Here is a 14,581-nt window from a genome sequence, read left to right as displayed (position 1 = left end):
TACGTCCATCTTTTATACAGTCTATGGTTGGAAGTTGTTGGAAGATGAATCTTTCTGAAGTTGTATGAAAAACAGTTTGTAGACATTGCAAAAATGTAAACAGTCCCAGTCAAACAGCCAATTTCTAGCATGTGGAGAGCTGATTTATTCCAAAGCAGAGAACTCTTTCCTCTCAATTGGTGTCTGATGATGATAAAATGAAGAAAAACAGAAAACAGTGCTCATGCAGGCAAAACCGCATGAACGTAAGTGACTGTACCGACCGCAAAAAACAGAAAACAAACACGGCCCTCTTCATCTCCGCTTTAGGATGAAAATGATCTCATAAAGTTTGTTGGTCTGAAGGCGGCCTTAAATTGGCTTCTGTGCCCACTGTAGTGTGAAAACTCAGACTTCTCTAATGACCAATAAAAACATTTGGGGAGCCTCAAAATGAATTAATGCACAGTCGGTGTGTTCAGTTAACACAAACTTTTTTTTTTGCAGAATAAACTCCAGTCTCTAAAAAAAAACCCAAAAAGCTCCATGAAGATAAAGTGCCGCTGTGGGACCATCAGCAGCAGGTCGAGAGACGAGACTTGTCCATCACTCAGTTAATCTGGGACCAGGTTTTCCAAAATGAGAGCCGAACGAACTCATCGATCCGTAAGAGTCTGTGAACTAAAGGTCACGAGACTGAAGCGGTCCTTCATTCTGTCGTTGTGGCAGGAAGTTAACCTTGATTACTCTCTGGGTCCTTCGCTACAGCAGAAATAAGGTTTCAGTCTGCTGCTGGAAGCAACAAATGCTCAGGAAGTGGCTGTTACATGATACTAGATTACACATTTCAGTCTCTTCCTTCCATCACTTCTCATATCAACTCTCCGATCCCCTCAGCCAGACCTCGGTTATTTGCAAACGGAATACGAACTGACAATATTTGTGCAAGTTTTACACCAATCATAATAGCTTCTATCACAAACATAATGTCTATTTACTGATGAGGGGGAGCCAGCAAATTGATCCTCTCTGGCCAAATTAAATTCCACTGTCTGGATGTGCAATTTCTCTCTCCAGTGGGAAACAATAAATTGCAAATAGGAGCTTTATGGTGAAATGCTAAATGGGATTCTTGACTGTTGACGCTTCGACGAGGGGATCGTCGCTCAAACTGCGAGCAAAATGTCGCAATATGCAGTTAGCGATGAATAATTTGAAATACTGCACATTAAACTCAGGCGGTGCCATTTCAAACTGCTTAATTCAGAATACAGCATCTGCAGATTGCCTTTAACACACATGGACGCAGACATTATGCATTCACCGAGATGTAGAGTGTGTTCAAGTTCAGACATGCTCTCATGTCACAGTCATTTTCATTCATCTTTCATTGATGGCACCATTAAGGATATGATCATTTAGTCATTTAGAAATTAACATGAGCACCATCTACTTCTGTTCAAAGTCATTCCCGGATCAAAACTGTTCATACTATTTAAGCCGTGGCAGGAAGAAATCTGAAAAAGGCAAAAAAAAAAATAAAAAAAAATAATGATACCCTGCTTTATTGTCTATTTTATTCTAAATCAGACGATAAGTTCCGAAATGAACATGATGCTGTAAAGAATAAAGTCTTCAAACTAGCAAACCTTAAACTTGTTAGGAAAATGTTTACTGATTTAACGAACCAAGAGAGAAGTAGGTTTATTTTCTCATAGACTTCTATACAGTCTGATTTCTTTTTCGACCAGGGGAGTCGCCCCCTGCTGGCTGTTAGATTGACTGCAGGTTGAGGCTGTATGTAGTGCGTAAAAGTAAAAGCCAATTTGCATTTATGGCTTCACCTTTGACTCGCAGGACTCTAGTTTCCTATCTAATTGAATTACAAAACGCTGAAAGACTAGTATGGAATTATTTTTTCAGTGATGCAAAATACATTGCATACGTTTAAAACTCTTAGTGCTTTAATTTTCTGTAAAATATAGCGTAACTTTTGAGAGCAAGCTAATTATTTTAAGCCAAACACCTCTGTGGTGCACACTACTGATGCATGCTAGTGAGAAAACAACTAAACAGATCGCTAATGTAGTCTGAGCCGCTAATTTGGCCTGTTTAGCTACATGATTGATGGAATGATGAGCAGATTTATAAATGGCTCAGAAACCATTGGAAAATGCTGCTAATATTTACAGAATATGCCTGAGAATCATCACATTTAGATCCATTGCTGCCTTGTACATACTAGCTGATAATCGCTAATTATTTTTAATTATTTATTTTTAATTAGCTAATTCACTTTTAATGGTGGCAAAATGTAAACCAAAAAATAAAAAATAAAATTGTAGCCTAAAGCTAACCAGCTAGCTAACAATAACACTTTACTTCATCTCTGTTATAGCTCCAAAACGTAGAGCTTGATGTAATCAGCTTCTTTTTTATTACTAAATTATGAATCCCAAACCATAACTGATGCTGATGAGTTTGTGCAGTTAGCCAGCACACGAGCAAATACAGGTACCTGAATGTTATGTGTGCTTCATGCTAACAGCAACCAGTTGAACACCACAACAAAGAACAATCACTTCAGAAAATCTGCACAAATCAGAGCTGCAAATTGCAAAACCAAAATTTCACAGTTACACACTGAATAAGTTGCAGTCTGGGCTCCAAATAGCATTTTCATTTCACGTGGAGGGCTGTATTATTTATTTGTACTGCTTCAAAAAAGAAAAAAAAAAAAGGCTAAAATGCCTGATTTTTAAAGTAAAAACAAATCTGAGTTCTAAATAACGAAGATGGACACGAAGCTGAAAACATTGACTCCATTTTCTCCGACTCACCCCTTCTCTCTTGTCTCTCTCCAGCGCTCCGTGCATGAACTCCATCGACACTTCCTCGTTCTCGGCCAGCCAGGCGAGGACGAACTGGAGAAACCATCTGGAACAATAGCGAGACACAACTCAGCGAGGCTTCACCCGGCAAACCTCAAACGTTCATACACAAAACATGAGGGAAGCTACTGCATGTGATGCTTTTATTTTTTTGTCTTTTTAAATGAGCGTCGCTCCAACGGAGGGAGAAAAAAAGAATCTTTTATTGCAGAATTCTTTCAGATTCAGAAGTGTTTTTTTTTTTCTCTCTCTCTCTCTTTCAAAACATCTTTCAGAAATCCTTTGATTAATTCTGCAGTTCTGATGTATCTGGTCTGTTTCATTCTGTACTCTGTTAAACATTTTGCTCTTTTAATTTGTGTGTGGAACAACTTGTATTATAGTACAGAAAGGTGTCAACAAAAGGTGCTATTCATAAGATTATCCTGTCGTCTTTATTTCTAGTGCAAACCCTGAAAGAAGTGTCTGAGTGTCAGTAAGTGTTTGTGCAGTAACAAGGCAAAATCCCATTGAAAAGACGAAAATCAATGAAGAGCTTCGCTTTTGTCCCGGAGAAGCAGGGATTATGGGAAATAATGAACAAGAAGAAAAGCTTGCGTCTTACGCGGGATACTCAGGGACGGCGTCTGTGAAGGCTGGCAGGTCCTTAACGTACTCGTTGTACAGCCACTTGACCTTGAAGTGCAGGTTCATGTAGTCGGCCGTCTTACAGAGCTTATGCTTCTCATGTTCTGTAGGAAAAAATTTTAAAAACAACCACACAGAAATAAATAAACAGGTTTGCGATGTCTTGGTGAAGGTTTTGAAACTATACGAGGTGTGTCAGAAAAGTTTCAGGACTGGTGACACAAAAGATATCATTCAAATCCAAGCTACAAGTTTTCCTCTTCAAACTAATCCTCCTGGAGTCTAACCCACTTTCCCAGCCTTTTCTGCCGCCATGTACTCCTGGAAGGATTCTTCCGGGATCCTCCGCAGCTCCGTCGTCACAGCCATCTTGATGTCATCCACGTCTTCATAACGGGTCCCCTTGATGACCCCCTTGAGCTTGGGGAAGAGGAAACAATCCCACAGAGCCAGGTGGGGTGAGTAGGGAGGTTGCTCCAGCACGGAGATGTTTTTCTCAGCCAGGAACTGTGGGATACTCAGGGCGTTGTGAGCATGTGCGTTGTCATGGTGAAGCAGCCAAGACTTGTCCTGCCACAACTCTTGCCTCTTCTGAACGAAGCAAACACAGCAGGATCTCTTTGTAGACGTGCTGGTTGATCGTCTGAAGGGGAAAACTGGTAGTTTGTAGTTTGGGTTTGACATGTATCTTCTGTGACACCAGTCCTGGAACCTTTCTGACACACCTCGTAAATCTAATGTTCAGACCTGTGGACCTTTTCATAATCACCATGAAAAGGTAGTAAGTTGATCTGACTACAAAGCAAGATTAATGGATTAATGGATTAGTAGGTATGTTGAGCTTAAAGACGTCCCTTTTAACCTGCTAGATCACCATGGCAACTGATGCTGCAAATTGGCCGTAAGAAGCGTCTCCTTCTCAACATTTCTCAACAGATTCTCAGCAAACCTGTTGAGCTGTATGTTGATAATAAAACTGAACAAGTTGTGCAGGTGCTGTAGAACAAACTGTATGTGTTGTGTTGCCACGGGAACCCACATGTATTCAGCTGGTGATGCAGAAAATGCATAAATATGTTTTTATGCTCAGTGATTTCCCTCCAAGTTTGTTTTACACAGCTGGTTCTGCAGCTGATCGAGCACAGACTAGAAACAAATGCATTATTCTATTGGAATACTCAATCAATAACCTTATTTTCACTTTGATGTGGCCAAAAACACAAGTGTTCTCCATGTATTATGGAACCGTGTCAGACCTGAATGTTGGTCAATATCATGTTTAAAGATATGAAGTTCAAACTTTAAGAGCTTTATTGAGCAGCTGCTTTGAGAATGCATTCAGTGTTTACATAGTTAGAATAATTTACACTATTAATAGCTAGTTTCTTATCATATATCTCTCTTCTCTTGTTTGCAGTATCAGCACTTTTTCCTTAATATTTCTTCTTAGTATTTTTCATAGCTAGCCATTATAACCAACCCGTTCCTCTTGATAGAAGCTGACGTAGTAATCGGTGAGTTTTGTGCAGAAACAAAGTCAAATCACTCGTCAAACTGCCCCTTTAACATGAACACGCTCAGAGCCTGATGAGTAAAACCTGCTTCCACACAGAAAGCTGTTAACTACCATCATTATCTCCGACTGGGGTTTTAGGTTTTGTTGAGCCGGCTAACTAAAAGAAAGTCTGACTATGTTAAACTAAAAGAGCAGCTGACCAACATATCTACTGATTATCTGCCTCTTCCTGAAATGTCTGCAGACAAAGAACCTCATTATTCCTTCAGTTTTTTATCAAACTCCGATCAGAGATGCGACAGTTATTAAGAATAACATCAGCACAGGACTCAGATGCCTCAACCTTCCAAGTTTTCATTACTTTCCAGGTGGAGTTACACAAGATATTAATTAAGTAATGGATGCACAGGGCAATAAACAAATTAACAAAGAGCAGCCTGTCCTTTGCACGCCCCCTTTAAACTGAGTGTGGGAGTTAATAGTATTAAAAATGGAAAAGTTTCTCAACACTTCTGCGGAGTTACACACAAAATACACAGTTGGAAAAAACAGCAACTTGCTTGAACTAGTTCTAACTTTAAAAACGCTTCAACACAGTGATGATTCTGCACGGGGGTTTTCATCGAGATCCAATCAGAGCTGTTTGTGAAGCAACAAACAGAAAATACGAATGAAAGATCCCCACACTAATTTAAGTACAGGCTTTAATTAGAAGATATAAAGAAGCAGCAGTAAACAGCGGAAGAGTCGATGCTGCAGTCCACAGAGGTTCCAGTCGCAACAACAACAAAATATTTCTGTTTTTTTGTAGCACAGAAAAGCACAACGAAAGGAAAGATAATAGTGTAATTTAAAGAGTTTTTTTTTTTTAAGGTTTAAATTAATGTTTCATATTCAGGTCCTACAAAAGTAACTGTAAATAAAAAATGATTCAATCTGAAATAACTTGTAGATGACCTCTTTTAGCTCCGAGTTTGGTCCCTACCAAGAGAAATATCAGCGTCTGGATGCTGTTTAGTGCAGAGCAGGTAGTTTACAGAAGGTTTTTAGAGTCTTTTTTGGGCACAAAACAGCTGCCTGCTTTGTCTGAAAACACACTATGGTGATGGAAACAGTGGAACAGTGATGTCAAACAGCTAAACAATGAGCTGTAAAGCTTTTCAAAGTCAAGAGGATCTGCAGAATCAGGTGATAATTGCTTCTTGTAACCTCTTTCACACTGTTTTTAGAGTTTAATTTGATATATTTATAGTAGAAAATACAGAAAATAGATGGAGACTTTCGAAAGAGTGTCAAAAAAGGCTGATTTTCTTATTAACAAATTTTTAAAAAATCCTTTAGCTCAAAGGGTTTCAATGCCTCAGCTGCAGAACAACATCAAGTTATGGCTCATTTTTAAACAGATGAAGAAGAACATAGATAATAAACCCACTTTACAGATTATTATGGGTAATATTTATGGTGATTGGCTGCATTTTCGAATCTCAGGCCACCAAAGATGTGTTGCTGGGAGAATCATCTGTATTTTATTTTATTTTCTACACATTCGTAGGTATACGAACCAAATAACATGTCAGGTCTCTAGTTTTGGTTTAATGCTGCCCGGCTCTTTTTCTCCATTATCGTCTCATTTCTAGAAATTCAGCATAACTGGTACTGACATAACGCCTGAAGCAAAAGCTACATGATTCATGAACAAGCATGTGAACACGCCGACAGAATAATGTTCTAACTTCACGGCTGTAATGACAGAAAAGTGGTCCGTGATGCAAAACCCGCTACAGATGACATAGAAACACACACTCGTCTGGCGCGCGTGCGCACACACACACACACACACACACACACACACACACGTCTTACCGGCGTAGAAGTCAATTCTGCGGATGCGAAATGTGGCGGGAGCTGAGATGGCAACAGAATGACGATGCAGACGATGAGAATTCAGGCAAAAAGAGAAGCAGGTTTGTTGCAGGAATGAATGAGATGAGAATGGATTCAGAAACGAAAAAGAAAAAACTGTTCAAAGATGAAAACTAGAGGAGCTTGAAGATGGACTAAACATAAGAAAATTATCTAGAAATCGGTCTCCTGAGGGATTTGTTCTAACGCTTAATCATCTAAAATAGGGTTACAAGGGTTACAGTCGACTAGTTTTGACAGTTTCTACTAAGAGACACAGTCAAAAGCCAGAATACTGAGCAGCTAAGTGGGTTTCAAATTAGACAAACGAACCCTCTGCTGACGATGACTCACTAAACTGAAGCAGCTGTTAGTGCTTTTATTCTGAAAAGGCCTCAGCGCATGAGTGCGTACATTCGTAAAGTAGAATAGAGAGAATTTCACTCATTTCAAAATCTAAATAATCCACCAACTTCCAGCTAGTTAGAAACTTGAATCTGCTTCCTACAATTTAATTTAGCACCAAATTTAGGAACAGTTTGTACTGGATGGGCAAAGGTTCCTACAGAACTGTTTGATGCTGCAGATCAAAGAAGATCAAAACTTTAGAATAAAAAGAAACATAAGAGGCAGCGTAGCACTTTTTGTTAGATTACAGCTCTCTGACTGTGTCTTTCCATCAGCTACATCATGTTTAGGCGACAATCTCACCGTTTTTAAAGCGGTAGTGGTCGATTTTATCCAAAACTGGAGGAGACAAAGGAAATAAAGAGCGTTTGTGGAGTGAAAAAAAGAAAAGAAAAGTGATTGTAGATGGGACGAAAGAGGCAGCAAGACTTTCTTTCACTCTCTCAACACAAACTCAGATATACACAAACTGTACAGACACACAGTCTTACCCTCCAGGGCGTATTTCATGTCCTGAGCGAAGAGCATCCACATGACCTCGGCGCTGACTTTACCCACGTTGAGCTCCTGAGGAAACCTGAAAGACACGCAGCAGAAGCTTCAGCTAGTCTGCTAGAGGTTGGGCCTGCATGTTAATATTCTCTTTAATATGCTAACTGAGCTCTTTGTGCATGTACAATTAGAAGGAGAACACTTGAAGTGAATATCTTTCAGTAAGTTTAACAGCACCCAGTATGTCATTTTTGCACGACTTTAAGCCGTTATGTTTTTGTATATGTTTGGCAATGTGCAATATTCAGAAGTGCAACATAAGAAAAAATAAGCTATCCTGCTGTTTTTTCTTACAAGTTGTTAATATTTTCTAATTAAACTTAATAATTAAAATGTTGTCTGATTGTGTGAATGCACTGATGTGATTGCTGCTTGCACAGTGACAATAAAGGAGTTCTATACATACACAAATATGTTATCAGCCTACTGCTACAGCGGCAATGGCATTAAAAGTGCTGTATGCACGAGTGCCAACAACAAATTATCCAGCAACAACCATTTTAAGCATTGTAAAGTAAAGTACAGTAGCCGTACTAATTTGCTGTTGACTCGAGTAACATTATCTTTTCTACATTTGTCTCTGCTTCCCTGATCTGTTAGACCACATAGGTGTATATATATATGCAGAGTTCATTTGCAAAATCAGATAACTCCATCTTCACAAACCTTCAGAAAACCCACTTTTCCATCGTCCACCTGAGACAATATCAATCAAATGTAAGTCATCTCTATCTTTGTCATGTCATTTCTGCTGAGTCAGATCCACTCGACTTCAGTTTGATTGATATTAACTCAAGTAAACAACAAAAAAATCAGTTTTCTGAAAATCTACAAAAATAAAGTTATCTGTGTTTGCAAATGAACTCTTCATATATGGACTAGAGTAACTCATCTCTGAAACCAGACACACAAAGACCAGAATGGAGCTGCCATGAGTGGAAAAAAACTGCAGAAGAGACTCTCATATGTTGCTTAAATGAAACTGAAATTAGACAAAAAAAACTTCCATAAAACACCAGTGTTTTTTAATTTGGCGGATTTTGGAGGCACCTATGTATTCTGCACTGCACTTTCAGTTGTTCGATGCGGCGTAGGTAGTCATTTTTGGACATTTTCAAAGCATCTCGACAGCCAACTATTTCAAAGGGAGGGACTCACATGCACTAACATGCTAATGTGGCTGAACCAGTTGCCAAAATGTACAACAGAGAGGCTCGAATCACACACAGAGAAAGACTTTGTTGTCTGGTAAGGACGCCATTACTCTGCTATATTTACAAAAGCTATGGTAGTGTTCAAAACAGAACAAACTGCCAACATGTTTTGTCGCTAACTGTAGAATAACTAAGGCAAGGGAAACTTTTGATTCGCTGCCATCATCTGAGCTTCCTTATACAATAAGTGTATGGCCGCTCTGTTGCCATTACTGTGTACATATGCGTGTGAAAAGGTAAATGAAAGACACGTCTGAATACCACTAAGCTAGAAAAGTGCCACTTAAATAAAGAAGGTCAAAGCCTTGTGTGCTGCAAAAGGAGGCTGCTGCAAAACATTTTTCTCTATTATTAGTTGTGATTTATAGTAAATTCAATAAGCTGCAAGAAATAATTCAACAAACTGAATGACTGAATGTCATGACAGTCATTTTGTTTTGTAAAATTATGCAGATTTTCACATATTTCCACTGTTAGCGCTCAGAAAGACACGACACTATGTCAAGTGAGACAAAGCTGAGTACTGACTGGTTAATGATGGGTGTGTATGAGTTCTTGTCTTCCTCGATGATGGACACGATGAGCGTGATGAGTTTAGGCCAAAAGTCCAGGTTCTGGATACTCGGGCCCTGCTCCTCCGGCTGGTTCTCCTCTTTCTTCTCCTCTTCCTCTTCTTCCTCCTCCTCCTCCTCATCTTCTTCTTCTTTCTTTTCTCCTTCTTCTTCTCCTTCAACTTTTTCCTTCTTCTTCTTCTTCTTTTTCTTCTCCGGCTCAGGCTGCAAGAGAGAAAAATAGCAGGAATTCAGTGAAGTTCAAAAAGTTCGACGGCACAGAACAAAAACCAGCAACTCAAGAGTGCCCTGATTAATTTATCACAATATTATTCCTACGCTCTTCTGAAATGATTTATTTAAAGCAGTTCTGCCTCCATGTTTGTGTGATAAGCTTCTGCACATTCCATAAAGCTGAAAAAGAGCTTTTTCCATGATCGCCATGCAAAGTAGCGTTAATTTATACCAGAACCAGCCCGGTTTAATGACTTTAGACACATTAAGACATGAATCTTCTCTTGGCACTGTTAAAAATATTCAGCGTTCTGGAAAAAAAATTCTTGGAGTGATGGAAGCTCAGTTCATTAGTGCATCAATTAAGCCAACGCGCACCATATTTACTGTGATTAATATCGCTATTTGGAGGAGGTGAAGCGGAGATTAAGTTCCTGTTTTTGCTTGATTTAAAAATTCTCAAATGTGTAAGAACTTTGTCAAAACACACTTCAGGAACCCTCGTGCCAATAAATGACTTTCGATAGTTTGCAACACAAGAGCAGAAGTTCCACTAAAAAGGTGGTAAAACTTAAAAATAGAACACAACTTCCCAAATATTGGCATGCCAACAATCTAACTGCTAACATCAGCATGCTATTTCTATATTTATTCAGAGCGTATGATGAATACGTTGGCAGAGGCTCTAAAAACTCCAACAGACTTATTGCTCAGGCTTCACTTTTCCTCATAATATCCAAAGACAAGACAGAGAAACTAGGAGCATGTTGAATAAAAAACTGTGAAATGTCACATCACAGATCTGAATTTGGACAACCAGCTTTCTCCGTAAAGAGCTGTCAACTGTGCAACTCGCTGCTAACCAATATTTTTCACAACAAAAGGTGAAATGCTGGTTAAAGGCAAAGTAAAGCTGCAGCTGTTTGTGTTGGTGCATTTTCCCATTGCTTTTTATTGTACCTTCATGTCTGTGGTGTGTTGTGGTGCAATGAGAATTAAAGTTGTGGATTTTAATTAAAGTGTTTACGGAAAAACCCAACTCGAGAACAAGGGTTGAAAATTAGCCATAGCTGTAAACGCTGTGATGCTCGTCAGCTTTATGTTCAGCGTCATCCATGCCAAATAAAAATAACTTTGTGCAACATTGCCTCTGATTGCTAAAGCTGACTAAAGCCTCATTGCAATATTCAAAATACCGTGTTGTTGCAGGATCAAGTGATGAGCTTCTAAGAGCATCGAAACTGCGGCTTGAGTTTTCCACCAAGCAGAAGTCGCTGCAACTGTTTCACCGTGTGAAATGGTTCTCTGCATCGTGAGCTTTTCTGCAGCAGAATCTGACCTCTATAATTAAATAGGTCAGTTTTCAAATGGAAATTTAAAAATCGGAGGTTGAAAGGCAGCAAATTTTCCTGCTTTGGTTAGGAAAATTAGATGACAGAAGTATTTTTAACATTTTTTTTCTTTTAACAAAACATTCCAGTAATGTGACACAGTGCTGCCCGTTGATGATCATACCCTCAGTCCAGGATGTTATTATGACTATATCCAGGATATTCCAATAAACAGGCTTCAAGATGAGCCCATCAATAAATGTTATTTTCTTTCATCAGAGGGTATACAGAGGATTAGCTTATCATGATTAACTAGCTGAGCAGTTCAGTTATGAGTGACGACATGCTCTGCAACAATCTGACATGCCCTCATTAATGTCAGACAGTGTGAACAACTCAGTGAAGCAGATCTCAGGTGAGCAGGTAACTGACAAACAAACAAACATGTTGCTTCCACGGCTGACCGGGGTGAGATAATCTGTCACACATCACCAACGCTCGGCCCGTGAGCTGTAACAATCGTCCGACCGTGACTAAACGGGCAAATGTTTTTCCTGGAATCAATTTCGGGGAATTTCGTTATGACAGAAAACAGGATTATGACATTATTCTATGACAATAGACAGACAGTTTTACTATAGCCTATATAGGAAATGATTCAGGACTTTGCTATTTTATGATCATAAACGGGATATTCTATACAGCGCTATGACACTAAGTGGACATCACTGTATATCAACAATGGTGGAACATTTGAAATATTCTCAGGATGTTTGGGAGGCGTTGTTGCGGCTGCACATTCCCACAAAACTACGCAATGTTACATGATAAGAGTTGAGAAACTCACCGGCTGGACAGCGGGTTGGAACTGACGGTTGAAGAGCTCCAGACAGTTGTTGAAGATGTACTCGTAGGTGGAGTTCAGACAGGCCTTGACGCAATCCCGAACCACGTTGGCTGCTCTGGGAGGACTCTGCAGCTCCAAGACCTGCACAGCATCAGACAGAGAACATGACAGAAACATGCACAAGCTCAGAGGCAACACAGCAGGTAGATATAAAGATTATCACAACGTTTTCATCAGGTAATCCACAGCATAAACTCTGGCGACAGGCAGCTGTGACTGACTTCATTCCAAATCAGTGCTCCTGTGTCCTTCGCTGTGGAATCAATCTTCCTGTAACAGACCTGAAGTCAACACCAACTCACTCTGAGACACATTAATCAGAGGCTGCAATCAATCCTACAACACTGCAGTCTGTGTTTGCTCTCCAGTTTCTAGCCCAACGAAAAGGACAAAAACCTACAAAAAGCACAAATAACTCTGGGCTCTTTGTGTTGACTTTGAGTGGAGGCTTCAGGTTATGTAATGTAGGTGTGCAGTGATCTTACTCTGGCAATAAATCTAGATTAACGCAGCAAAACACCATTAAAAAGCTTTTAAAAACATCTCCTTTGTAGTAAAATCAATCATGTATCTGATGCTTGGTTACATGACGTTTGGGATGTTATGGGCTGATTTGTTGTTTCTACCTTCATCCTGAAGAACGTGATGCTGGTGAGAAGATCCACTGTGGACTTGAGGTCACTGAGGCGAGGTTTGCTGCTGGCTGGGAAGTTGTTCTGCACATAAACACGAGTACACAGTCAGTTAACCATGTGTGTCTTTGGATAGCAAAGTTTTTGGCTAGTTGAAGGCTATCTTGTCAATCATGGTGGTTGTTTTTCTTTTTTCTTAATGGAAAGTGCAAAATGTGTGAGCTACTACTACAGGTCAAGTGGGCAAGTCATATTTCACCATCAACATCAGGACCTGTGTCACATGTTTTTTGACTCGTAGGTGCTCATTTGCAATGCCGCCATGGATCTCAAACTGGGAAGCAAACATCACATTTTGTGTCATTTAGCATCCGACATGACGCAGCCTTCATGTGGAGGATCATTACTGGTGTTTAGAGGAGGGTCTGCAGCTACCACCAAGAGAAGAAACAGCAGTTTTCACAGCGGAAGAGCCGCAGTTTCCAGAACAAAATAAGATGCATCAGGTCAGGAGCACCAGGAGCATGTTTGTTGTTTCCTTCAACATTTACCTTGTTGTGCAGAGTTCTGCTGTAGCATCCTGAGGCGTCTGAGGGTAAATGTTTGGTGTAAACAAACTGACCTGTGGTGTGATATGGATGCTCTAAAGTGCATGATGAACAGAACAACACAATTGTCACTCTTCATTCAGCCCACTAACAAGAATTGTAAACATTTTTTCCAAGATTTTATTGATGTTTTGAGGCATTTCACTTAATTATCAGACATAATTATATATTTTTTTAAGTTTTACGAATATGTTCAGACGTATTAATATTTATTTGACATCCTAATATTTTCAGACATAATCACTTTTCCTGATAATTTAATCAAATGTTTGGACAGATTGATATTTTTCAGATATTTTATTATTTTCAGACTATTATTAATATTTTCCAAGATTTTATTAGTATTTTGAGGTATTATACATAATTTTCAGACATATATATATCTTGACATATGTTCAGATGTAATAATATTTACTTGACGTCCTATTAACATTTTCTGACATTTTAATTAAGTGTTTGGACATGTAGCTATTTTTCCAATATTATTATTTTTGCACATTTTAATAATATTCTTGAGCATTTATATTTATATATTTCTGACAGTTTATTAATATTTTAGCAAATATCAATATTTACCTGGCGTTTTACTGATATCTACTTTACATTTTCTAATTAATAAAAAGTAAAAAAAAACTAACAAAAGTAGTTCTAAAAAACCTCCAGAATAATAATTTTTAAAAAAGGGAAAATAAATGACATCTGAAAAGAGCAGATTTTATTTTGCAGCATCTGGAGGCAAGTGAATATTTTTTTTAGTTTGAAACAGAGGATAAATTCATAGTTCATGTGTGTTCTTGTTGTGAATGAAGGTGGCGAAGAAAAGAGCGTCTGAAGGGGTTTACTCACTCTGTACATGGAGAGGTCGATGCGCAGGGAGTTGTGCAGCTGATCCAGGAGCTTCACGAAACGATCCCGCTGATGGAAAGAGGGGAAAAAAAAGCAAAGAGATGTTACTCAGAGTCTCGCACTTTGTCAGACAGCGAGGAAGACGTGAGCAATTATTGGCCGGCGTGTGTTTGAAGGCGTCTGAAGATGTGCTTCGTCCAACAGCGGGGAGCAGAGTGAATGTGATGTCTCAGTCAGGATGGAAACCCAACTCTTCAACATGTGCCCAAACATAAAACCAACAGAGCTACAGGAGTGTATTTAAGTCTAGACAGGAGGTTTTATGCTTATTGAGCTTTTTTCTGAAACACTGCAGGTGACAAATAATCTGTTAACTTATAGTC

At 39.1% G+C, this 14,581-nt stretch overlaps 1 protein-coding gene across 1 annotated transcript in view; it reads right to left on the bottom strand.

Moving 5' to 3' along the window:
* LOC103373009 (protein unc-13 homolog B-like) overlaps positions 1–14,267 on the bottom strand; it is a gene marked incomplete at its 5' end in the record, with an annotated part of 64,103 nt that extends 49,836 nt beyond the window's left edge. The window contains 7 exons of the mRNA XM_008302798.1: positions 2,820–2,916; positions 3,475–3,601; positions 7,815–7,900; positions 9,618–9,772; positions 12,053–12,193; positions 12,739–12,828; positions 14,199–14,267. Of these exons, the coding sequence (XP_008301020.1) occupies positions 2,820–2,916; positions 3,475–3,601; positions 7,815–7,900; positions 9,618–9,772; positions 12,053–12,193; positions 12,739–12,828; positions 14,199–14,267 (765 nt within the window). The remainder of the gene's footprint in view (positions 1–2,819; positions 2,917–3,474; positions 3,602–7,814; positions 7,901–9,617; positions 9,773–12,052; positions 12,194–12,738; positions 12,829–14,198) is intronic.
* Positions 14,268–14,581: the final 314 nt, after the last annotated feature.

This window comes from Stegastes partitus, unplaced genomic scaffold (assembly GCF_000690725.1).
Source record: "Stegastes partitus isolate 25-593 unplaced genomic scaffold, Stegastes_partitus-1.0.2 Scaffold1882, whole genome shotgun sequence".
NCBI classification, from domain to species: domain Eukaryota; kingdom Metazoa; phylum Chordata; class Actinopteri; family Pomacentridae; genus Stegastes; species Stegastes partitus.
This window is presented reverse-complemented; position numbering and strand designations above follow the sequence as displayed.